At 56.6% G+C, this 25079-nt stretch overlaps 2 protein-coding genes across 6 annotated transcripts in view; one reads left to right on the plus strand and one right to left on the minus strand.

Annotated features, from left to right (window-relative positions):
* DOCK6 (dedicator of cytokinesis 6) overlaps positions 1–25079 on the minus strand; it is a 42734-nt gene that overhangs the window by 14297 nt on the left and 3358 nt on the right. For 3 of the 5 annotated variants that reach the window (XM_041760754.1, XM_041760757.1, XM_041760758.1), the window contains exons 2-26: positions 21958–22045; positions 21191–21366; positions 20638–20706; positions 20264–20393; positions 19187–19399; positions 17006–17091; positions 15633–15699; positions 15382–15531; positions 14402–14482; positions 14125–14281; positions 13845–13972; positions 13642–13735; positions 13077–13239; positions 9893–10010; positions 9735–9805; positions 9409–9547; positions 9217–9318; positions 8491–8577; positions 7859–8090; positions 7417–7578; positions 6585–6748; positions 5965–6069; positions 3869–3961; positions 3519–3614; positions 2240–2380 (exon numbers count right to left, since the gene is read on the minus strand). In XM_041760754.1, the coding sequence (XP_041616688.1) occupies positions 2240–2380; positions 3519–3614; positions 3869–3961; positions 5965–6069; positions 6585–6748; positions 7417–7578; positions 7859–8090; positions 8491–8577; positions 9217–9318; positions 9409–9547; positions 9735–9805; positions 9893–10010; positions 13077–13239; positions 13642–13735; positions 13845–13972; positions 14125–14281; positions 14402–14482; positions 15382–15531; positions 15633–15699; positions 17006–17091; positions 19187–19399; positions 20264–20393; positions 20638–20706; positions 21191–21366; positions 21958–22045 (3112 nt within the window). The remainder of the gene's footprint in view (positions 1–2239; positions 2381–3518; positions 3615–3868; positions 3962–5964; positions 6070–6584; positions 6749–7416; positions 7579–7858; positions 8091–8490; positions 8578–9216; positions 9319–9408; positions 9548–9734; positions 9806–9892; positions 10011–13076; positions 13240–13641; positions 13736–13844; positions 13973–14124; positions 14282–14401; positions 14483–15381; positions 15532–15632; positions 15700–17005; positions 17092–19186; positions 19400–20263; positions 20394–20637; positions 20707–21190; positions 21367–21957; positions 22046–25079) is intronic. The other 2 variants (XM_041760756.1, XM_041760755.1) reach the window with 2 other exon arrangements.
* ANGPTL8 (angiopoietin like 8) lies at positions 11258–12964 on the plus strand. Its single transcript, XM_041760761.1, has 4 exons — positions 11258–11612; positions 11788–11949; positions 12462–12571; positions 12676–12964. Exons 1-4 carry the CDS (start codon positions 11316–11318, stop codon positions 12701–12703), a joined length of 597 nt encoding a protein of 198 aa, XP_041616695.1. The 5' UTR covers positions 11258–11315; the 3' UTR covers positions 12704–12964.

The following is a 25079-nucleotide window of genomic DNA, read 5'->3' on the forward strand; positions in this document are numbered from 1 at the left end:
GTTATATGTCTACACTCCTCGGGACTCTGTTCAGAACACTGTTTTCTTTCTTTTCATTAGATTTGAATAATGCAATATGGATGGCAGAAACTGGGTGCTGACTTCCCCCAAATCCTCTCCCCCCGCTCAGGGTACTGGAACCCTTCTTCCGAGTTCAGAGCTGTGTAAAGACTACATTTCCCAGCCTCCCTTACAGCTGAGAGTAACCACGTGACCACATCCAATGGGATTTGGGAAGAAGTGACTTGATCACTTATAAACAAGGGGCAGGGCCTCCTGTTCCCACCACTTGCCACATCCCATGTGGTGGGCACCAGGGTGAACCACGATGGCCAGGCCCACACTGTAGAACCCCCTGCAACCCAGCTATGCTCAGAAATAAACTCTGGTCACATTTAAACCACTTTACGACTACGTTCAAGTAAATCAACCTCTGCCCTAACTGATATGCTCTTGGCAATCATTTAACAAGACTATACTGAGCATCTTCCATGTGCCAAGCCCTGTGAATGAGAGAGACATGGTCCTCGTGTCTGAGACTGGCTTATCCAGACCAGAGACTGGCTTATCCAACTCAGTCTTTTGGGGGGGGGCGGGGCAGACCAAGACCAGAGACTGGCTTATCCAACTCAGTCTTTTGGGGGGGAGGGGGGCGGGGCAGACAATAAAAAAAAGGATTGGACAATAAAAAAAAGGATTGGAGATAGTTCCATGTGTTTTGAAGAAAACTGAATGGGGTGCTGTTTGGAGAGAAGCCTGAAAGATGGGAAGGGCCAAGACGAGAAAGGCATCCTGAGCAGAGAGAACAGTAAGTGCAAAGGCCCTGGGGTAGGATGTGCCTGGCAACGGTGAGGAACAGAAGGCTGCTATGGCTTCAGGCCTAGCTGATGCTTGTTCTGCTCTCATGCTACTTACTATGAGCCATTCTGTGGCTTCATAAGTTAGCAGCAGTGGCCCTCAATTCCCTGTAACCCCAAAAAACAAAATATAGGTCTCTGCTCCTCTGCATTAGCTCTGAGTCCAGAGGGGAGCAGAGACTGGGTCTTCCTTGTACACTGAGCTTGATAGTCAGTGCTCGATAAATGTCAAGTGAAGCAATGAAACCACTGTGGCCCATTGCTGATGCACCACTAGCAGCTTTGACGATGCTGGTTCTCAAGGGCATTGTTCTTCCCTATGGCCCATTCTGACAGTGCTTTCCTCACAATCCGGGTCAGCCCCTGGGAATATCAGTCATTGGGGAGGCTCCAGTGGAACAAGGTCGAGAACTTTGAGCCCAGCCCAGAGGTCATGGGAGATTGCACAAGGGTTGACTTGGGTTGGGCCAGCATTTCAAAAATCTGGAAAGTTGCTATCAAATTCAGAAGTCCCATTTCTCCTTAAAAATCAAGCATTCTGGCCATAGCCAATGGATACATGTCCCCCAGTATAAGCCACCATAAGCCCCACTCCTCCCAGGTTGGTAAGGGTGTGGGCTCTGGAGCTGGTGGCTTGGGTTCAAATCCCGATTCTGCCCCTTCTCAGTGGTGCAGTGTCAGGTTGTTACCTGGTCATTCTCTGCCTCAGTTTCCCCACCAGTAAGATGGAGACAACTCCATGGGGGTGTTTGGGAGAATTTAATATATGATCCATCTAATGTATTTAGGATACACAGTAGGTGCTCAAGAAATGCTCGATATTATGACTATTATCATTATTATTATTGCCTGCCTAGCTCCTGTGAACACTGGAATTAGTGATCTAGGACCTGCACAATCAACGATCAAGGTCTCAGAACATCAATGTCCATTTCTTGAGCACTTACTGTACTTGGCACTGTGCTAAAGGCTAATGGATCTGTTCTGTCCACCTCCTCATCCCCATCAACTCCCATTCCCACCTTTGCTCACTCCACTCCAGCCATACTTACCTCCTAACTGCTCTAACAGCCCAAGCATGGTCCTACCTCAGGGCCTTTGCACTTGCTGTTCCCACTGCCCAGAAGGCCCTTCCATGGCACAGAGTGCTCTTTCCACTCCTTCAAGTCTCCTCGCAAAGTGAGCTCCACAAAAGCATGGATTTGGATCTGTTTTGTTCACTGCCGTCTACCAACCAGCACGGGACTGTGCACACAGTTAGTGCTCAAGAAATAGATGCTGAGTGAACAGACTGATCTGGCCAAGGGGGTTCATGGTGCCCTCACCTGGCTGGCTCTATGTCCTCTCTCAGACCCCACCCACTGAGTCCCTTTCCCGCACACCTTGTATACCCGGGTGATGACCTCCAGGCCCACGGAGCTCACAAGGGCCATGATGTCATCCAAGAAGCGGCCAGGGAAGCGAAGCTTACGGGGTGTGTCCAGTCGCTGGCCCAGAAGCAGGTGCAGCGCCATGCTTTTCACCTGAGGGGGCGGGGTGAGAATGAAGTGGGGCCTGAGGGACTGATCAGGGGGGTTCACCAGAAGGGGGCAGAGCCTGAGGGGTTGTGAGCAGTGCTCTAGTAGCAAAGCACATGGGCTAGAGGTGAGCATAAGGGGTCCTGGGAATGGACTGAGACCCAACTCTTTTTTTTTAAAGATTTTATTTATTTAGGGTACCTGGGTGGCTCAGTGATTGAATGCCTGCCTTCAGCTCAGGTCATGATCCCGGGGATCCTGGGATCGAGTCCTTCATTAGGCTCCCTACAGGGAGCCTGCTTCTCCCTCTACCTGTGTCTCTACCTCTCTCTCTGTGTCTCTACGACAAAAGAAATAAAATCTCTAAAAAATTATTTATTTATTTATTTATTTTGAGAGAGAGTGAATGAATGAGTGAGCACGAGCCAGGGGGAGGGGCAGAGGGAAAGGGAAAAGCAGACTCCCCACTGAGCAGAGAGTCCAAAGCAGGGCTCAATCCTAGGACCCTGGGATCATGACCTGAGCTGAAGGAAGACACTTAACCAACTGAGCCACCCAGGCACCTGGAGCCCTGACTCAACACAAGGCTTGAGCTGGCAGTGGGCAGACTCTGAGCAGGTCCTAGCAGGGTGCAGGGGTGGGGAGGCTGAGGGAGCCTGAGAGAGGCTGGAGAAGGTCTCCTGGATCTAAGTATGTGGGCAGGCCAGAAGGTAGGGCCCCAGGAGTGGGATCTGAGGGACCCCTGGGTGGGGTTTGATGGCGCCACCAGACTGGGGGGGTTGTATCTACCAATGATCCTTCAAGGCACCTGTGGAAGAGTTTGGTACAGAGGTCTCAAGTCTGAGCACAGGGATGCTCTTTCTCTCTGGGGATAGCTCGAGAGGGAGGGGGCTCCTCACTGGTTAGAGGGTCTCTCAATGGTCTCTATAATCTCCTAGGGAAGGTGGGGGGGGGGGTCTTCTCTCTGTGAAGGGGGTTTCAGGTAAGTTTCAGGGGGCCTCTCTCCAGGGAGAGATCCCCTTACCTGTGTCTTATCTCTCTACAGGGGGGTGTCTCTTGGGACCATTTCTCAGGGGTCTCAGGTACAATCTCAGGGAGCTTCTCTCCCCTGGGCAGCACTCAAGCAGGGAGGAGGGTGTCTCACCATGAGCTGAAAGAAGAACCAGGCGTGCTGCAGGACGGCCTCCCGCACAGCGCTGCTACTGACCACCCACTGCAGAGCCAGCTCCTCGTGCAGCAGCTGCGGGCAGAGGCAAGGGTCACAGAACTGAGGAGTCCCCCCCACACCTCCCCCCGTTCCCTCCTCTGGAGGGCATAACGGGGGTTGGATGCAGCTGGATGGCTTGGGGTTAGTGCAGCCGGAGACCATGCAGGAGGAGAGGGAGCAAGAATCAGCATGCCCTTTCCCTGGGCCCTCTAAACCCTGCCGGGCTTCAGGGGAGACAGGAGCTCCAGGGCCAACACTGTGTCACCCACCCCCCTGCGTCCCACTACCTTCTGCACAGTGGGTCTCGGCTGGGTGGCTGGTGGGGCCAAGGAGGAGCCCTCGAGGTAGGAAGAAATTCGGCTAGAGCTGCAATCGATGGCCTAGGATGGGATGAGGTGAAGAGGATGGGATGGCGAGGGGGGTTAGTGAGGTTGCCGGTGGTATGGACAGGGAGGAGATGATTGGTATGGATGGGGGACAGATGTGCCGGTGTGGACAGGCCACCAGGCCATGGATGAGAGAGCAGAGATAATAAAGATGTGATGGAGGGGGGATGAAAAGCATAACAAAGAGGAAAGGGGTGCCCAGCAGGATAGACAGAAAAGGTGAGAATGGGCACAGGAGCCCGTTGGCAAGATGTAGAGGCGAGGGTGGGAGGGTGGACATGGTGAAGAGGGAGGGTGAGGGCAGAGAAGGGGAGAGTCCGTGAGGTCATGAGGTCGGGGTGGATGGAGGAGAGCAATGAGGTGGAGGAGGAAGCAGAGACAGGGGAGCAGAGTATAGACATGGGGCCCAAGTGAGGGTAGAGAGAGAGAAAGAGACAGGACAGAGGTGAGAAGAGATGCTGATAAGATGCAGCAGGAGCAGCCGAGAGCCCCAGGTTCCAGGCCTGGCCCTGTTCCAGCCTTGCTTGCAGCCTTGCTGGCCTCCATGCCCCCATCTGTGAAATGGGGTGGGGACCCACATTCCATCCACTCCCCGCTCCTCCTTTGCTGGTCAGGAGGTGAGGCTGCTGGCAAGGAGTGGAGGCCCAAAGACGGAGCTGGCCTGACCCCTGGAACCTGCCCAGGCCTCGGTGCTCGAGGGACCCCGCTTCCCACAGTCTCAGCAGGGCCCTGGTTCCTTGGCACATACCAGATACGCCACCCACAGCAAAAGCCAGCCTCAGTGTCACCTCCTGCCTGGACTGCCCACCCTCCCCCTACCTTGTCCCCTGCTAGGTGCTCTTCAAGACCCAGCTAACACCTTAGAGAGTGAGGACATTAGGGGAGGCCCTTTTAAAGATACTGGGGGGGGGGGGCGGACAGGACCCAAGAACCAGAACCCAGATTTCCAGCCATCTAAGGAGAAGACTGTCCAAAAGGTCCCCTGCTGCTAACAGTCCTCGGGCCTGCCTTCAGGGCTTTCACGGAGCTGGAATAAGGTGTATAGGGAAACCACACGGGTGGCCTCCTTTCAGTACCTCGGGGGACTCTGAGCTCAGTCCCAACCTTTGCACATGCCTTTCTCTCCACCTGGAACACCTACCCTTCCCTGGCTGGCTCTGTCTCACTCTTCAGGTCCCAGCAGAAATGCCATCTCCCTGGAAAGCCCCCTCCCCGCCACCCAGGCCACCCCGAGGAGGCTGGTGGCCTCATTTGTTTGTTTCTTTTCAGGCTTTTTCATACCCTGCACTTACATACTCGTGTGTTCGTTCAATCAGTGCCTATCTGGGAGATAGGCTACCTGTCAGCTCAGAGGCCAGGCTGGACTGAGTGAAATCCCAAGAAAGTCCTGCCCCTGGTGCCCTACCGCGTTCCCAGGTTCAGGACCACTGCGCTAAACACTGCTTTGAGTCTTTACCACATGTGAAAACTCAGAGCCTGGGGCACAGGGTGAGCCGGTAGTGGTAGCAGAGAACTCGGACCCAGGTCTGTCTGAGGGCAAAGCCCCTCCCCACACCAGATCCCTGGGAAGGGGCCGAGGGTAAAGGGGGCTGCCCACAGAGTCAGCCTGCCTGAAATAGGATGGGAGAGCCCAGGGGTCAGTCCCGGCCCTGTGGCATGATTAGGGTGGCTATGTCAGGGGACAGTTGAGAGTCTCCAGAACAGAGTGGATTAAAGGAAGAGAAACAGGCCATGCGAGGCAGTGAGGTTACAGGGGCTTGGTTTGCATATCATTTGCATGCTATTTGCATCCTTCTGTCTCTGCCTGAGGCTGTAGTCTGTATGGCAGCAAAAGGCTGTGTCTACAACCCTGACTCCACAGCCCCTAAACAAAGGCAGGAGGGGTCTGCTGCCTCCTTCAGGCAGCTCCCCGAGGTTAGTGGGCCACAGCCAGGAAGGTGGGAGGAGCTCATGCCGAGTTGGGGTCACACACGTGCAGGGACAGGTAGGGAGGGCACCTGTCTGGGGTCGGCCCCGCAATAAGGGGGTGCCCGTCGCAGCACAGCCTTGCTGCCTCCTGGAGCATAAGCAGAATTCACCCAGGAGTGTGAGCGGTCGATACCCTGGAGACACACAGGGAAGTGGTAGAGTCCGTGGGCAGAAGGCAGGGAGGAGAGCACGGAGCACCAAGCGTGAGCACTGCCCAGGACCCCACGCGACCCTGGCCAAGGCACGTGCACACAGGTGCACGGGGTCCGTGAGTCTATGCTCCCGTGGGCGTCCGTACAGGGAGTGCACGTACGTATGTGCCCCGTGCACCTTCATGCATGGGGTACGTGAGTATATGCACCTGTGTGTATTCGTGCACAGACGCACCTGCGCCACTGTGTACAGAGTGCTTTTTTCAACCAGGCCAACCTCCAGCCACCCATCCTTGGGTTGGCCTTGGAGTGTGGAGCCCAGGGCAAAGTCTGAGTCACTGCTCCCAAGCTGTGACAGCCACAGACCAGCCCTGCTGCCCAGAGTCAGCTTCTGTCCATGTTGCTGTCCGGCACTTCCTGTCCTCTGTCAACAGTGAGATCCTTCACCCGCCCACCCGGCAGCCATGGCTAGAGACCCCAGGGCCCCCTCGCCCTACCTTGCTGGCCAGGATGCGGGAGACCTCGTCGTCCACAGAGCCCGGGGCCACGGCCAGGTCGGGGTTGCTGCTGCTGATGCTCTTAGAGCGGGCCAGGTAGAGGCTTGCAGGGCGGCCAGGGCCACGGGCCAGCGTGGCCGGCTGTACCGCCACCGGAGGGGACCCTGAAGATGGAGGCAAGATGGTCAGCCCCCTGCCCCTTCCATAAAGTCACTGCTGTCATTTGAAAAGTCACTTTCTGTCTCTGAGCCTCCACGGGTCTTTGCCTATAAAGACGGGCATGCTAATGGCTGCTGCTTATAGTGATTTGGGGGAGACTGACCACCCCCAAGAACAGAGCCTGGTACATAGTAAGTGCCCAGAGGAATTAGTGCTTAGTATTAATTGCTTAGCAAATAAAAGAGAATCCAACTGTATTGAGCGCTCACTGTCCCAAGCCTGTTGTATGGATTACTAGTTCATTTACTATCACCAGCACCCCTGTGCGGCGATGACCATTATTATCCTTGTCTCACTAATGGAAAATGGACCCAGAGATGTGAAGTCACTTGCCCAGGGTCACAGAGTTTGTAGGAGGCAGAGCTGGGATTCAAACTTGGGCAGTCCAGCTGAGTCTCTGCTCTCAGCCTACTGCAGATGCTTGTTGATAGGCTGAACCTCCCACCAGTCAAGCAACAAAGACCACATCCCTGGGGGTGAGGGGAGGAGTGAACAAAAACTCTCCTTCTTGGAGTTTGTATGGCCTCTGGGCCTTTGCACATGCCATTCTGCTGGCTGGGATGCTCTCCTCCCAGATACGTCCTGTCCCCCAGGGCCTCCCACCAACACTTACCACTTGGGAAGGTGGGCTCAGTGCCAGGCAGTCGGAAGGCATAGTGGACATAGGCAGCCAGCAGCGGGCAGTGACCACGGGAGTCCTGGGCAGCCTCCAGACTCCGGTGGACAAGGCTGACTACATGGGCCATTGCTTCAAAGGCCCCACGACCTAAGTTCGCTGCCGGGCAGAGCAGAGGTCAAGTGCCAAAGCCCAGGGCCTTCTCCCTCCCCAAGGAACCTCCTATCTGCTGCCACCTCTCCAAGGGGTTGTGTATGTGGCCAACCAAAAGGTCACAGCACACCTGCCCTGGGCCCAGGGGGTTGGGAGCCATTTTTCAGAAAGGATCGAGGCCAGAAAGATAAGTGGACTCTAGGAGGTCACCCAGGATGGGGGCGGGGGGCAGCGCTGAGGGGCCCTTCTCAGATGGGGAAACAGGTCTCAGGCTGTGCCCGCTCACCAATCTGGCCGCCAATGATTGGAGGCCGCACAACTAGACGTACGAGCTTGTCCAGCACGTGGTGGGAGAAGGCAACAAGTGGCTCGGGGCTGGCGAGGCGCAGGGCTGCTAGGCTGGCCCGCAGCTCCTGCTCCACGGTACCCTCACTCAGCACGGTGTCCTTGAGACGGAATGGGAAGGCCCCCTCCTCCAGGACATGCACCAGGGTGAAGAACTTGTCCAGATGAGGGTCCTGGGGGTGGGGGAGTTGCCTGGGGTGAGCAGGGTGGGGCCAGGGTTCCATGGCTGGAAAGACCCTGGGGGTGCGGATGGGGAGTGCTCCATGGGCAGAAAACCAAGGCCAGGGATCAATGAATGGACTAAAAATGAGACAAGGGATGAGCTGGTAGTTGGACGGAAGAGAGAGGGGGAGTGACCACAGAAGCGGCGAGGAGGAAAGATCATGCAAAGGGCCAAAGCCCCCAGCTGGGATGGCCACTGGTAGGGCCACCCCTGCCTGAGTCAGCAGCTTCCCTGGGAGCCTGGCCTGGCTGACCCAAGTCACATCCGTGGCCTGAGGCCAGGCCACCCTGGGCAGCGGGAACTGTTGCTCAACCCCGGGGCCGGACTCCTGGGTTCCCCCCGCCCCCTACCTGGGGGTGCACAGAGGACACAGCAGTGAGCTCCACGCTGAACACGCCCTTGTGGCCGTCCACCCAGCGCATGCCCGGCAGCGCCACCTGCGGGAGCGACACAGCAGGTGGGCACCGGGCAGCCCTCCCGCGCCGATCAGGCCACCAGCCCCAGCCACTTGCAACACCGTGGGTGGTGCACAGCCCAACCTCAGGGAGCAGCAGGGCACCAGCCCAGGGAGGCGCGGACAGGAGGGAGTACCATGGGTGGGGGGCCCCCGGGGCAGGCTGGAAGCCCGGGGTCCTAACGGAGGAGCAGAAAACGGAGGAGGCCTGGGGTGAACATTACCAAGGGGAATGGGTCAGGAAGGAGCATGATGGGAGAACTTGAGGTCCCCGGGGCATTAATGGCAGCTCAAGGGAGTAAGCGGGAGGGTGACAGCATTAATGGGGGTGATGGGCCCTTGGAAGAGCTACAGAGGAAGGGATCGTGTGTGGTCAAGGAGGCAGGCAGGACTGCTAATGGGGGCCTAGAGCAGAAAGACAGCGGAGGACAGAGAGGGACACATGGGTCAGCAGGACACAGACAAGCAGTAACGGGGGTGATGGGGCCCCAACACAGGACTAAAAGCCTCCCAGGGATATTGATGGGAAGGAAGGCAGGGCATGGATGAGGGGCCATGAGCCTGGGCAGTGTCATCAGGGGACAAGGCCTCGGGAGGAGAGGCAGGGGGCCAGCACACATACGTCCGGTGTGAGCACAGAGTAGCTGGGCGGGAGCTGGTCCACGGACACAGGGAGGCAGAAGGGGCCGGTCCTCAGGCGGCCATGCTGCAGCAGTGGGATCCACTGGGGAGAGGCTGGGGGTCAGGGATGGGGCCAGAGAGGGGTCAGCAGGGCTGGGGTGCGGGGAGGGGACGGGGCTGGCGGGGCTCTCACAGTAAAGCCCACGGGAGTCTCCAGCGCTGTGCCTGGCCGGGGCTGGCAGCTCACATGGTAGAAGGTGAACAGCAGGTGGTGGTTCTCGGTCACACAGGCCGGAAGACGCAGCTTGAACTCCTCGTAGAACTCTGGGGACCTGGCAGGGGGCTCTGCTGGGGGCTGGGACGCCCCCTTGCCATCCCCACCCCCTCTCGCAAGGGATACCCCAAGGCTGCCTGGCCCCGTCTGCTCTCTGCCTCATGTTCCCCCATTACCCTCCTTCCCTTGTGTTGTCCCCTCATGTCCCCATCGCCACCCCGTCCCTCTATCACGTCCCCACATACTTGTTGTGGTAGACCACCGGTGTGAAGGCCTCCCGTGTGAATTCACTGCAGCTGGATTTGCCAAAGATGACCTGGGGGGAGGGTGTGCATGAGGGACCCACCTGGGACACCCCCCCCCCGGGATACCCCCCTCTTCTCCCCCAGGCCTGGCCACTGACCGGCAGGGCCTGGCTGGGGTCCTCGCCGGCCATGTACTGCACTCGCACGGTGAGGTTGCGCACGGAGCCCTGGCGGCTACTGAAGTTAAGGCAGTGTGGGTAGACGTACAGCAGGTTCCTGCGGGGACAGGGGGGCATCAGAGGGACAGAAGAGGCTGGGCTGCTGGCACAGTCCTGGCCTGGGACACAGGGGGGCAATGGCCATGCCGCTGGGGCACCAAGGGTGGGGTATGGAGAGAGCAATTAGGGGTACCAGGAGGGAGGTGTCACTGACAGAGTGGGGGCAGAGAGGCACCCTCAGGGCATAGGTGGGAAGAAGGCACAGCAGAGGGTAGGAACGCAGAGCGACTTCAGGGGCACATAGAAGGCATGGGGACGTGCCAAGTGGGGACAGACGGGTGCTTGGGGTCGGGGTTCCAAGAAGGTAGCCCAGGTGGCCAGCAGTCGGCCTGAGCTCCGCCTGGGCTGACCTGCCCTTCCCCCAGGAGAACCCACTAGAGTCACGAGGCCGGTCTCCCAGCTGGAGAAACTGAGGCCAGAATCATAAGTGGGGCTGGGCTAAAGTCAGAGTTCTGCCTCTCTCTCCTGGGGTGACTCTGCAAGCCCCAACCTCCTTCTGGGCTTCAGTCTCTCTATCTGTAAAATGGGGGCAGCCAAGCGTTCATAACAATACCAGTAATGATAAGCAACCAGAGTGACAAGGATCGTACCGAACATTCCTAGGGCACCTACTGTGTGCCCAGCTCTGTTCTAAATGCTCAATGTGAAACAACTCATTTATTTCTCCAAGCAGCCAAAGAGGGGGGATGAATGTCCCTTCTGTTCTACAGGTAGGGGAAATAGAGGCACTTGCCCAGTCATCCAAGGAGCAGAAATGGCAGTTAGCACCGATCCAGGGCACCCCCGGGTCCTGGAGTCAGGCTGTATGGCCTTGGGAGAGTCTCTGCCACCTGCACCTGCTCCCCCAGGCGTCAAGCAGGCCAGCACAGACCCCAACATCATGGGCTTGTGGGAAAGTCATGGGGAAGCCAGCTACCGTCAGGGCCCTGAAGCATGGCCAGGTGAACGATCGGCGCGAAGACGCTCACTATCACCACTACTGTCGTTACCATGCCTGTTACTGCTGTTATCCCTTCCACTGGTGGGGAAACTGAGGCTCCAAGCTTCAGGTTCCCCCAGTGGGGTCCAGGCCTGTCCTCTCCCAGTGCCCCCCAGTCCACACCTGGCCCCAAGCCCCAGTTGGCGTGATCTCAGCGTGGCCTAGCCAGACATTCGCCTGATGCAACTGTCTCACCACCGCCAGGCCCTTGCACAACACGGGTTGCCCAGCTGGCCGGTTAACGATTGACCGGGGGTTAACGGGGTGCTGGGACATAAAAGGTGGCGGCGGTGGCGCCGCAGCCGCACCCTCAGAGCCTCAGCCATGCCCAAGCTCGCACTGTGCCTACTGTGCGCCCTGGCAACGGTGGCCCGGCCTGCCTCTGCAGCTCCCGTGGGGGGCCTGGAGCCAGCAAAACAGGAGGAGCTGACCCTCCTCTTCCATGGGGCTCTGCAGCTGGGTCAGGCCCTCAATGGCGTGTACAGGGCCACAGAGGCACGGCTGACAAAGGCTGGGCACAGCCTAGGACTCTACGGCCACGTACTGGGGCTTCTGGGGCAGGAAGTCAGCCGGGGCCGGGATGCAGCCCAGGAGCTACGCACAAGCCTGTTGGAGATGCAGGTGGGCACTGCAGTTGGGGCACCGTGGGGTGGGTGGGAGTTTGTAGTGGAGTCGTCTAGGGTAACCAACTGTCTGGGTTTGCCCAGGATTGAGGGAGGATCCCTGGAATACAGGACTTCCATGCTAAAACTAGGCAAGTTGGTCATCCTACTAACATCCACTATTTATCGATCAGGTAGAGGAGGATGCTCTAAAGCTGCAAGCAGCAGCCACGGCCCAGGCACTGAGGGAGGTGGCCCAGGGACAGCAGATGCTGCGGGAGAGCATGCAGCGGCTAGAAGTCCGGCTGAGAGGCGCCTGGCTGGGCCATGCCCGGCAAGAATTTGAGGCCTTAAAGGTAAGAGGCTCCCGGCCCTAGTGGAGGCGAGACTGAAGAACTCACTCCTGAGCCTTGAATCCCAGAGACATCTTCCGATCAGCCTCCCTGCCATTGCCTCTAACCTATGTGACACTGGGCAAAATCCCCACCCCTTACCATGCCTCAGTTTCCCTGTTGGCAAATAAGGGCAACAATTCATGTCTCGGAGCAGAGACAGGGACTCAATGCAGACAAAATACTCAGCATGGGGCAGGGGATATAGAAGTTACTCAATAACTATTAGGGTAACTGGTATTACCTCTCGATCGCCCAGTAACTACCCTGCCGTGCCTCTTAATAATCCATATCACGCTTAGAAGCAAGTCCTATGGCATCGCCACGTAACAGATGGGGAAGTTGAGGCCACAGAGTAGCAGCGACTTGTTAGGTCACACAGAAGCAGTTGGGGGGAGGGTAGGCAGCCCTGGGCAGGGTCAAGGGACAGGGAGGGGAGTCGGCCCCAGCTGAGGTTGCTGGCCCTGACCCCACAGGCCCACGCTGACAAGCAGAGCCACATCGTGTGGGCCCTCACTGGCCATGTGCAGCGACAGGGGCAGGAGATGGCAGCGCAGCAACACCGGCTACGACAGATCCAGGAGAGGTGAGGCTGGAGGGGGCTGGATGGGCAGGGCTGCCGGACAGGAGGTGTGCTGGGCGATGGGATGGGGGCCCCTCTGCCTTAGCTGAGCCTCATCTCCCTTCCAGACTCCACATGGCGGCGCTCCCGGCCTGAGCCTGCCTGGGCGGAACTGAGGACTGGTCACTCGCTGCGGGATGCGGCCATGCACCACGCGGCCCCTAAACAAGGAGTTGCTGCCCATGCTTGGGGTCGGCCAGGGTGCTGGCTGGGGCCTGCTCCTGGCCACAGAGGAGAGACGGAAGCAGGCGGAGCCACGGGCAGAGGACACGGCCCCCGTTGAGGAGGGGTGGAGGCAGGACACAGGACATTTCATGCGTACACACCCCTCCATTAAAGCGGAGTAGTGGGATCTCACTCTGGATGTCTGCATGTGTCTGGGAGAAAGGGGACCTCGCCTTGTGTGATGCATGAATACCGCCCCCTCCCCGCTCCATTCGAGTGCCCAGCTGGGCCTGAGGGGCCGTACCTGTAGCTAGTGTGAGGGGCATAGACCTCACGGGCAGGGAACTCCAGGATCTCCTTGGTGGGCCGGCCCCTGGGGTCTGGGTAGGGCTTGACATGAAGCAGCTCCGGGGAGAGGCAGAAGTGTGGGTTCTCAGGGGCGGGGGAAATGTCGATCTTGAGCTGGGCTGAGGAGAGAGGCGAGGGTTGCACCTGCCTGGGAGCCTCCCACTTGGGCCCCACCCTCTCTGGGCTGCAGTGTCAGGGCTCTGACTTTTTCCATGATGCCCTCTAGTGGCTGTCCCGCCGGTGCTAAGGCCAGAAGTCACCTTCAACTGCTGTATCTTGCCCCCACATTTGATTAGTTCTACCCTCCGGACCCATGTCCCCACTGCTAGCATGTCCCCCATTTGACCCACAATCTGTCGCATTATATTTCTTGTCTATGACTCCCATCCAGCCCCTGACATCAGGGATTTGTGTCAGGGTCACCACTGGGTCCCCAGGGCCCGACACAGCAGGTACTCAGTGTAGGTCTGCTGAGTGACTGCATGAAGTGTCAGCTCTTATTTACAAGATGCACCACGCACCAGTCACTGGCCGCAGGCGCCGCAGGAGAGAAGACGGGCGTCGCATGTCAGCCAGGAACTTGAAGAGGTCCTCATCACTGAGCCGCTCGGCCTCCTGCACAGGACATGCCCATGTAAACTGGGTCCCGGAGGCCCGTGCGCCCACAGTGGGGTAACAGGGGTTGTCCCTGGGAAACCCTCCCCCAGCCCCACGGCCTTGACACCTGCTTAAAGAAGTTGGTGACGGTTAGCGTGGCTGGGCGGAATCCAGAGAAGCTGCAGGTGTCATCCCCACTACTTGTCCGATCCTGGGGCCCGCGACGACGGCGGTCAGTCCAGGCAGGTCGGCGCTCTAGGGGAGGCAGGGACAGCGATGGAGGGGGCAGAGGTGAAAGGAAGGCCAGGGACGAGGAGACTCAACCTTGTACCCAGTCCGGCCAGCAGAGGGCGCCCGTCCCCCTCCCCGTCGGCCCCGCCCCTTTCCCTCTGGCCCCGCCTCCTCACCCCCCTCGGAGTCCGAGGAGTCGCGGTCGGGCTGCCCAGCGCTGCTCACGATGTTGGCCAGGTGCACCGCCGTCCAGGCGAAGGGCATGCGGTAGCGGCCCAGGCGGGTGCAGAACTGCTCGGCCGCCAGGCGCAGCTTCTCCAGCTTCTCTTTGTTCTGAGGGGACACCCCCCACACACACATGCCCCACCCGCTCAGTGCCCCAGGCCTACTGAATCCAGGACCTGCCCTGCCCGGGGACCCCTTCACCACCCCGGGCAGCCTCCACTTGCTTACCTTGGCCGTGTCCACCTCCTTCATCACCATGTAGGGCTCGCAGCACTCGCTGATGTCCCCTTGCTGCAACACTTTCTCCAGCTGAGGGGCAGGCAGGGCCAGTGAGGTGCAGCCTGGGACCCCAACTTCCCACCGCATTCCCAATCGTCTGGCCCCCTCCTGGGCCCTCAGCCACTCACTCCATCCAACTAAGGCTCTCCCTCCAACACCTCCCATGGTTCCCACTGTCCTCGGGATTGAACACTAGCAGTTAGCTTGCCTGGTCGGCTGCTCCTTCCCCCACCCTTTGAACCCACTGCAAACCCGAGTTTCCATATTTCTCTACATTTATATTTTTGTTAGTATACACAGAGGCCACTCCAAGCAAGGCCAGACCCCTATCCTGACCACTTGGGGGCTGTGGGAGCCTAAACAGGTCCCCAACCCATTCTGTACCTCAGTTTCCTCATCTGTAAAATGGGGGCCATGGCAACCCCCATCTCCTGAGGCTGCTGTTATGTTAAAGGTAGGAATCCCCGTATAGCCTGACTGACCATGAGCAGTGTCTGCCTAAAGGTGCTCAGTGTAATTAGCATAACCTAATTGAAATTTGGGGAAGAAAATTTGAGCCCATTTCTAAAAACGGAAAATCTCACACAAATGTGCCAACTAGGTCTTTCTTCTCCTAATAAACTGAAAAACTCTCAACTTAAAAAAAAAAATTCTAAATGTCCATCTGCATGTGCCCGGATACTATTTCTCCCCAGGGTACCCAGTCATGGGGCTTGGCTTAGCCATCACCTCTCCATGGAAGCCTTCTGTGATTTCTCCCCACCTGGGTTGGGTCAGGAGCCTACTCTGGGCTTGCCCAGCTGATTGTGCTTCCCTCACAACAGACTTGATCACCCTTCTTGGTGACATGTCCATCCTCTCCCATGAAAGCAGGGACCACACCTCTGACGTTTACCATTATCACCCCCTGACCTAGCCCCAGCCAGCACCTTGATGACCAGGAAGATGTCAGGTGAGGGGTATGTCACGGAGAAGATGGCAGAGCGGGCCAGGGTGGAGATGGCGGGGTGGGTCCCATGGGCCCGCAGTAGCCCCTTCATTGAGTCCGAGTTCAGGTCAAAGTAGAAGTTTTCTGAGATCTGGGGACACGAAAGGCAGCTGAGCCACCACCTCCAGGAAGCCCACTGCCCTGCAACAAGGAGGAAGGTTGGGGTAGGAAAGGGAAGAAAGGGATTCCTACCTTTTTCTTCTCCCGCACATCATACAGGGCCAAGATGCCAAAGATGGGTTCAATTTCGATCTCAAACCTACATGAATGGAGAACTCTGGCAGAGGCTGCCCTACCTAACACTCCCACCATCCACACATCCCTCTCCCTCTTGAGACCCAGCCCAGACTTGGTGCATCTTGGTGGTGGGGCTAATTTCCATTGGGCCACAAAGAATTGCTACTCAAAGGCTTGCAGGAAAAGCCTGTCCCATTTTGCAAAAGGTGAAACAGAGGCACTGAGACCCCACCCACCCCAGGTAACCCACACAGAGCCCTTTCCCTGAAACTATGGCTCTTGTTCAGTTGATATGGGGGAAGCTTTTGGCACAATGCTCCCCCCCCCAATTTTAAATTCTCAATCCCTGGGCCTCCCTGTCTCCCCTTCTGGGTCTGGGGTATCCCCTGCCATCCTGGGCTGAGTCTCATCTTCACTCACCTCAAAGGTCCCTATAACCACCTCCCTGTCTTACTCTGCCTTCGTGACCCCCACCCATCACATGAGTCCTAAGGAAGCATTTTAAAGCTTACAATTTGAGGCTCCCAAGTATGCTGGGAACAAAATCCTACATGTCCAGCCCTGCCACCTCTTGGCCTGTTTTCCCTCTTCAGACATCTCCCAGCCTTTGGGTGTGCTATGTCCCCCCCACCTAGAGAGCCCTGCACGGTCATCCCATGGTTACAGGCCTTGTACACAGTAGGTGGTCAATGAGTGTTTGTTGAATGACTAGATACTCCTAGAGCTGGTTCCCAACCCTAGTGCTAGGGGCAGGCAGCCCACCCGGGCCTCAGGCCAGACCAGGGCCTCCCTTTCCTGCCTCCATCCAGGCAGGAACTCAGGGTGGGGAGGGGCAGGGCTGGGCTCAGGTCCAAGGCCACATCCTGTTCAGCTCCATTCCCACGCACTTCTGGCGGCTCCCAGAGACCAATGTGGAGGGGGCCTTGGTCAGCTGGGAGCCAGCGCCCCCTCCAGCCTGGGTCCCAGAAAAGTGAGTGCCAGACTCTGGCCTCACATGGCTTGTGATCTCAGGTATGACGACTGCCACTCTGTGCCTCAGTTTCCCTACCTGCACCTATGTCACAAGGTTGTGACGATTAGGGGTAATACACGCGAAGGGTTGAGAACAGAGCCTGGCATATAGCTAGTGCTTAAGGACTAGTGGCTTTGAAGAAGAAGAAAAGGAAGTCTGACTTCCCACCTAAACAAAGTGCACAGATGGCCTCATGGGTCTTAGGGCTGCACGCAGTTGTGGCCTGGCTTGAGCAGCAAATGGCCAGTGTGCGCATACGTGCATGCTAACCAATGTGGAGCCTTGTACGTCTGGAGGGGCAGGTCAGCACACTCACTTCAGTGACAGACACTTGACCAGGATCCTCTGTCCAAAGTGTTCACGAGGTGGCTCAGGGCGGCTGCAGCGTTCCACGGCGTCATCCTACCAGGAACCAAGGAGGGCAGCTGGGACACATCCTCAAAGAAGGGCATGGAATGCATGGCTTGAGACCAGCTTACCCTCAGCCTGACCTAAGTTTCTTTCAGTTCCTTGCCACTGTGCTTTTGCACATGCGATTCCCCCTGCCTGGAAGGCCCTCTGTCTCCCTACCTTGTTCAGATTGCAGCTGAGCCAGCACTTCCTCCAGGAAGCTTTCCCTGACTCCTGAGGCCTGAGCAGACAGCTTGTCCAGGTGTTCACAATGCCCTATTGCAAAGGGCCACATGGCTGGGATAGAGAGGGCCATGCGAAGGCCAACTACCGGCAACTCACCATGGCACCACTCGGTCTGGGTGGCAATCTCTTGGTAGGAGGATCTCTCCTCCACTACATTGTGAACACTGAGGGCAGGAACTGAATCTATCCTGCTCATGGCTATACCTCTAGGGCTTACTATACAGCTTAGTCAAATAAATATGAAGGTATACAGTAGGAACCTACTAAAAGGTGGTTGGATAAACATAGATGTATACAGAAAACAACTGACTAATGCTGATTGGACATACAGAAGGATACATATTAGGCCCCCAATAACTACTGATTGAATAAACATAGGAGTATACAGTAAGCACTCAATAAATGGCTGAACGAAAACATAGGTGTAGGGACACCTGGGTGGCTCAGTGACTGGGTGTCTGCCTTCGCCTCGGGGCGTGATCCCAGGATCTGGGATGGAGTTCCGCATCGGGTTCCTTGTGGGGGGCCTGCTTCTCCCTCTGCCTGTGTCTCTGCCTCTCTCTCTCTCTCTCTCTCTCTGTCTCTCATGAATAAATAAATAAAATCTTAAAAAAAAAAAATAGGTGTATACACTACTAGGTTCCTAATAAAAGTTGGTTGGGTCAGGATGTCTGACTGGTTCAGTCGGTAGAGCATGCAACTCTTGATCTCAGTCGCATGTTCAAGCCTTGTGTTCAGCGTAAGCATTGCTCAGAAAAAAAGTTGGTTGAGTAAACATCGGTACTCAAGACATATTAGTTGCTTCAATAATATCTGATTAAATAAAAGATTACACAATAGGTATATAATTCATATTGGTTGGATAGAGAAGTATATAATAAGTGACCAATAAACATTTGGTGGGTAAATAATAAGAGTATATATAAAGTAAAAGTCACTGAATAGGGACACTGGGTGGCTCAGCAGTTTAGTGTCTGCCTTTGGCTCAGGTCATGATCCCGGGGTACTGGGATCAAGTACCACATCGGGCTCCTGAAAGGTCTCTGCCTCTCTCTCTTTTTGTCTCATGAATAAATAAATAAAATAAAATCTTTAAAAAATACATGCTATAGGGGGATCCCTAGGTGGCTCAGCAGTTTAGCGCCTGCCTTTGGCCCAGGACGTGATCCTGGAGTCCCTGGAATTGAGTCCCATATCGGGTTTCCTGCATGGAGCCTGCTTCTCCCTCTGCCTGTGTCTCTGCCTCTCTCTCTCTATGTCTATCACAAATAAATTTAAAAAAAAATCTTTAAAAAAAAAATACATGCTATACACTGGGTGCCCAATAAGTGTTACTTGGATAAATATGGCATATATAGAAGGTGCTCAGTAAATATCAGTTGATTCAATTCTGTTTGATTAAGAAGAATAAGAATAGGAGTATATAGTAGGTATCCAATAAATGCTGTTTGGATAAATATAAGGGCATGTAGTAGACATCCAATAAAAGGAATTGAATAAAAAAAAACAGGGTGTACAGGGGCGCCTGGGTGGTTCAGTTGGTTGAGCCTCTGACTCCTGATCTCGGCTCAGGTCATGATCTCAGGGTCGTGGGATGGAGCCCCTCATGTGGGGGGAGGTCTGTGCTCAGCAGGGAGTCTGCTGAGATTCTCTCTCCCTCTCCCTCTGCTTCTGCCCCTCCCCTCTGTGTGCACCAACTCAAGCTCTCTCTTTCTCTCTCTCAAATAAATATTTTTAAAAACCCCAAAGAAACCAAAAACAAAAAAACCCGGGGGGTGTACACGAGGTACCCAGCAAACGTTGGAGGAAGAACACACAGTGTCAGCGCGTGGGCATCGGCCTCAGAGCCCCTGTGACCCACCTCATCAGGTGCCGGGTAGAGAGCCAGCAGGGCCCGGGGCCGGTGCTGCCGCCGCAGGGCCTCATTCCGCCGGTCCCCATCCTCAGGGGCTGTGCGCTCCAGCAATGAGGGCAGCAAGGAGTCAGCTGCCAAGTTCCTCAGGTCGAAGATGCCAGAGGCACCGCTGCTTCGTGGGGTGTCATCTGGGGAGCCCGAGGAGTGCCGGGGGTCGTCCTGCCAGTGGAGAATGCACAGGCACTCAGCACCGGCTGGATCCACCTTCAGTCCCATTCAAGTGGGACTGTCCTCCTGCCCAATCTATAGATGGAAAGCTGAGGGGTGGGGTCACCCTATGAGGGTCACTGTGAGGCTTTGCTGAGCCTCTTTCTAGAACCTTCGGCCTGGGAGGGGGGCGACACTCCTTTACCATGGTTGGCTACTCCTGAGCGGCCCCAGGGATTGGTGCTGGGGTAAGGACACGTGTAGGCTGGGCCAGGAGAGCCTTCCATGGGGTTTTGCTCACTGTCACCAGGGGAGGGAAGGTTCTTCCCAAGGGGACTGTCACTGGCTCAGGGCCGCCTGACCTCCCCGACTCAGGTATGGTCAGAGGCAGACTACCCTGGTCCAAATCCCCACTCAGCTCTGTGACCCTGTCCCGGAACCCAACTTAAAGGGCGTCAGGATCCTCCTCTACATCTCAAAATCGATTTTGAGAAGCGATTGCAATAATTCTTGGTAGGGTTATCATGAGCATAAAGTAGGAGCCTGGTGAATACCAGTTGACAAAATGTAGGCTCGAGACCCAGGGGGCCAGGGAAGCTCCTCTAATCACCTTGCTGTGCCTCAGTTTCTGTATCTGCAAAACAGGTGGTGCCCTGCCTCACAGGATGAAAGACGAAGACAAGTCTAAAGCCCTTAGTATACACTGAGCACTTAATAGATGTTTATACTCATTACCCTTAACTTTTAACGCACAGGGCTAACACATTTCCTGTTGGATTCAAGACTGTTTGGGTCACTTCCCGTCACGTGTGACCGAGAGCTGAGGCCAGAGCCCACACACACCCCTGTAGTGACCGGTGCCCAGGGCTCCCTCACCGAGTCCTCTGGGCCGGACCTCTCATCCCCAGAAACATCCTGCTCAAAGATCTGCCGGGTGAGGCCCTTCTGCCGCTCTCGCTGCGTCTCCGTGGTGATGGGGCTGTACGCCGCACTCAGATGCTGGTACCTAGGGGGAGGCAGAGTTGGGTGGGTAGCAGGTATGAGGGCACACCCCGCAAGGCCCCTGGGATGCCTGCAAGGCCATCCACCCTCCCTGTGATACACCAGACAAGATCCACCCCAGAGAAGTCCAGCTGCCCTTGCAGGGACAGTGGGCAAATAAACAGGAGGACTGGCCCAGTGGGCTCTTCTGGGCTCAGACTTCTGGCCTCTTGCCCTCTGCCCTGAGCTGCCCCCAGGGCCAGACCCACCTCCTGTGGGCGATGATCCAATCCTCTGTGTACATCTCCACCGCGGCCCTCACCTGGGCATCCAGCTTTCTGCACAAAATAGAAAGAGGATAGGGACGCCCACATGGCTCAGTGGTTGAGGTCTACCTTCGGCTCAGGGCGTGATCCCGGAATCCAGGGATCAAGTCCCACATGGGGCTCCCCACAGGGAGCCTGCTTCTCCCTCTGCCTGTGTCTCTGCCATTCTCTCTGTCTCACATAAATAAATAAATAAATAAATAAATAAATAAATAAATAAAATCTTAAAGAAAAAAAAAATAGAATGAGGGTAAACAGAGGCAGGGCAGAGTGTTTCCTGTGGCCTGAGGTGGGGCCTGCTCTTCTCCCCATTTTGGCGACGTGGAGATGGAAGTTCAGAGAGGGTAGGCAACTTGCCTAAGGTCACACAGCCAAGCCAGCAGTTGAACTGGGGGCTGTTGGAACTTGATGAAAGGTGGGTGCTGATGAGGGGCACGGAGGCAGGCCGGAGTTACAGACACGGGGGCGGGGGGGGGTGGCGTGCAGCTGAACCTACCCATCCTCGGGGATCCCAGGCTCTGTGGTCCGGGATTCCCGGGGCTGTAGCAGGAGCTCCAGGTCATCAATGGGAAACTCAGCCAGGTCCCGGAGGGGCCCGGGCTCAGCGTCTGGTGGCCGGCTCAGGAGCACATCTTCGAAGTCCAAGGGCTCAACGACCTCAGTCAGTGGGACCTAGGTTGGAGCAAAGTGCCTGTGGCCCCTGCCCTGGGGGCTGAGAGCCAGGGGTGAGTGCTGGGCTTGGGCTCGAGTAAGAGGGCAGAGGGCGGTGGGAGCCATGGAGAGTGTGGGAGCTGCGAGGAGCCAGGCAGGACAGTGACCTCAGACTCTCCACCCCATCCCAGCAGGGCCTGGCCCGCCCCTCTTTCCAGGCCGGAAATCACACCCTGTGCCTGGAGAGGCAGGGTTATGCTGGAAGGAAAGGCATGTTGGCTGCAGCAAAGAAAGACAATTCCTCAGGCCCCACTCCCTCTCAGCTGCAGCTGAAAGTACCTCCCATCCCCCCCCACACATCTGGGTGGTCCCAGCAGCGGGAGGTGGGGTGACATCAGGCAGACCACCCACGGGGCTGCCGTTGCCCCCCCAGCCCCTCAGCAGCTGCAGAGAGGGGGCTGCCCTCCCCACTCGCAGGGAAAGAGGAATGGGGACGGTCCCACCCAGGATGGGGCACTAGTGGGAGGGGTGTGTGGGACCAAGCCCGGGCAGAGGGGAACCCACGTCTGGGAGAGAGCAGGGTCCTGGAGGGGGCACCTCCCGAGCACGTACCCCCAGGGAGGTGCTGCTGCGTCGGCTGGAGTGGGGAGAGCCACTGCGTTCCCGGGACACCTGCTTCCGCACCTCCGCAGCCACCGTCCTGTTCAGGCAGGGAAGGGGCCACTGAGGACATGAAAACTTGGGCCGTGGGGCCCTGGGAACTCCACTTCAGGCCAATAAATTCATTCTCTGAGCAGAAAATCTAGGCTGTGGACGGGAAAAACCCAGGCCACGGACCAGGAGAACCGAGGCTTCAGAATCCACAGCCCTAGGGACCCCAGGGCTGGGGCTGATAGAGGCTCCGGGACCCCTCAAGGTGGACACGGGGCCCTTCCAACCCCTTACCAAGCACAGATGGAAGGATTTGCTCCCGGCAAGGCAGGAGGGTCACAGATCCTTCATTGTCCCTGGTGTCCACCACAGTGGGTTTGAGTCCTGGCTGGCCAGCCCCCTCCCTGGTCCCTGGCCTCAGCCTCCTCTTCTGGGGGATCTCCACCCCCCTGCCTCCCTTCCAGAACGTGTGCCCTGCCCCATCCTTGCTACGGGGCTTTGGACGAGTTACTGCTGCCTCTGAGCCTCAGTTTACCCATCTGTACTTGAAGTGACCTCACAAGGCTGCTGTGCGGAGCCGAGCACAGGGGCCTTGGCATTCAGGGGGCGCTCTGTACCTCATTCTCAGGGGGTCAGAGGCCAGGCTGAGTGTGTGTTAAGAGACCAGCGTGACTCACAGAGTACATCTAGAAACCAAGATCTGTGTGTGGCCTTCCTGGGCCACTTGCACCTGTGCAGGAGGAGGGTGATGGGGCAAGACCCACAGAAGAGGGGGCCAGCACAGGAATCTGGGACTTGGCACCCCCAGGCACTCAATTCCTTTAGCTGAGCTTGGAAGGAGGGGAAGGAGAGAGAGACACACAGTCACCTGGGGAAGGGGATTCTGGGCAAAAGGTACAGCAGGTGCAAAGACCCTATAGTTGGGTGCTGTGCTCCAAGTATGGAAACAAACTCCTGCTCTCCAGTCTCTATGAAGTCAGGAATAGAGCTGTGTGGTGGCCACAGAGGCCCCAGCACCAGCCCCGCACACAGTAGGTACCCAATAAATTTTTCTTGATGGACTGAATCCCTCCCAACTTCCCTCCTGGTCCAATTTGCCTAAATCCACTGAGTGTTAGTTCTAAGAGAAGCCCCGGACATTTTAGCTGTGTGGCTTTGGGCAGGTGGGATACCCTTTCTGGGCCCTAATCCCTCTTAAAATTGAGAAGGCAGGGTAGCCCAGGTGGCTCAGCGGTTTAGCGCCACCTTCACCCCAGAGTGTGATCCTGGAGTCCCGGGATCGAGTCCCACATCAGGCTCCCTGCATGGAGCCTGTTTCTTCCTCTGCCTGTGTCTCTGCCTCTCTCTCTCTCGAATAAATAAATAAAATCTTTAAAAAAAAATTTTGAGAAGGCAACTGCCTTGATGTTTGGGCTTCACTCCCTTCCATTTTCCACTTTCCTGTCTGCTTGGAAGTTTTCATAATAAAAAGTTGTACCTCCCCCCACAAAAAAAGTACTATGCTGACTGCAAATCTCATGGCCCATGGGCCGCTGACGAGATGGACGTGTGTGGTGGGTCCAGGGAAGACAGGTGAGGGTGGGGAAGGCTGGGGCCAACGGGGGTCATCTGGAAGCCTCTGATTTCCAATCTGTGTTGGTCAAACAAAACTTGACCATGACCCTGATCCAACCTGAGGGCCTCACCCCTCTGCCTCTGGACTCTCTGTCAATGGTCCCAGAACTCTGCTTCTATTTTTAGGGGCATAGCGGGGAGGTGATGGAGGATGTTCTAGGAAATTCAAAGGGTGTTCAAACGAGGTATTTGTCCTCAAATCCCCAAAGTTGGGGCCGCCTCCTCCGGAAGCCTGGGCACACAGGGTCTCAGGGGATGATTTATGAGGCATGCCGGGACAGGGCACAGCCATCCATGCCCTGGTCCCAGCTGTTCTGCAGCTGCTGCCCCAGAGCAGGGAGAGGGGTGGAGGGAGGGCCAGGACTCTCACTTCATTTTGTCTTTGGCCTTGGAGAGATGTCCCCAGAGTGGGCAAAGGCCAGGTCCTCAGCACTGTGGCCACGGGAGTCACTTTCCTGTGTCACAGGGCTCTGCACGTGGACCTAGGCAAGCACAGATAAGTGACATCCCCTCTCTACACCTCTGGGCTCAATACAGTACCCACAGCTTATTGAACTGCTCCGAGTATAAGGCTTGGTGCACAGTAAGTGCTCAATTAAGGCTTGCTGTCACTATGTTGGCCTAAAAGGATCCTGGGAAACTGGAATTTTTGGCTCTCCTTTTTATGGCAAAGGGGAGAGAGGCTCAGAGAGGGTCATAAGGAATCCAGGGTCACGGAGCCCAGAATCAAACCCCTGTGAGCCAGGAGTGAAAGTCTGTGCCCTCCAGCACCGGGTATTTCACATTGCCCGTGATGGGGAGTGGGGATGCAGAACCTGCCTCTTCCCTGCCCACGCTCACCCCCCTTATGGGAGTCCCATCCAATCTCCAGGTTTCAGAACCACATAAACACGAACCCTTGGGTCCACTCTGTGGGACACCTGCTTCCCTCACACGACCACGTGGGGTCCTGCAGGCAATGAACCTGCCCTCGCACCACCTTCCCTGTCTCACTAAGGGCAGCCTCGCCCTCGGGGGTGCTCAGGACCCACACCTGGGAGTCATCCCCAACTCCTCTTTCTTATACCTGCATCCGATCTGCTTCAGACACCCCCACGGAGCACATTTTTTAAAAGGAGGCAAAATGTTGAGCTGAATATACTAGTTTTCCTCGGAAAGGGAATCTCAGGATTGCAACGAGAGAAACTGCAAAGATCAGGTGGGGAGTTACAGCTACTGGTGAGACAAATCCTCCTAAGGTGAGAATCAACAATCGTACGTGACACCATGGGGACACTGAGAGAGGAAAGATAAAGCAGTGGCATCAGTGGGAATTCTGTGAGACTGTGGACCTCACCCCAGGGCTGGTCGGATTAACAGAAGTCCACTCTCACAGGGGAGGAGGACCATAAAACCAGAAATGAGAATGGCATAAGTCTCTGATGCTGTGTGCTCCCACTTGGGTGAAAAATAAGGGAAGAATATGAATC

Source organism: Vulpes lagopus, chromosome 7 (assembly GCF_018345385.1).
Source record: "Vulpes lagopus strain Blue_001 chromosome 7, ASM1834538v1, whole genome shotgun sequence".
Lineage (NCBI taxonomy): Eukaryota > Metazoa > Chordata > Mammalia > Carnivora > Canidae > Vulpes > Vulpes lagopus.

Coding starts and splice junctions, on each gene's coding strand:
- ANGPTL8 (XM_041760761.1), top strand. CDS start 11,316: ATGCCCAAGCTCGCACTGTGCCTACTGTGCGCCCTGGCAACGGTGGCC. Junction 11,613..11,787: donor CAAGCCTGTTGGAGATGCAG/GTGGGCACTGCA, acceptor TTTATCGATCAG/GTAGAGGAGGATGCTCTAAA. Junction 11,950..12,461: donor AAGAATTTGAGGCCTTAAAG/GTAAGAGGCTCC, acceptor CTGACCCCACAG/GCCCACGCTGACAAGCAGAG.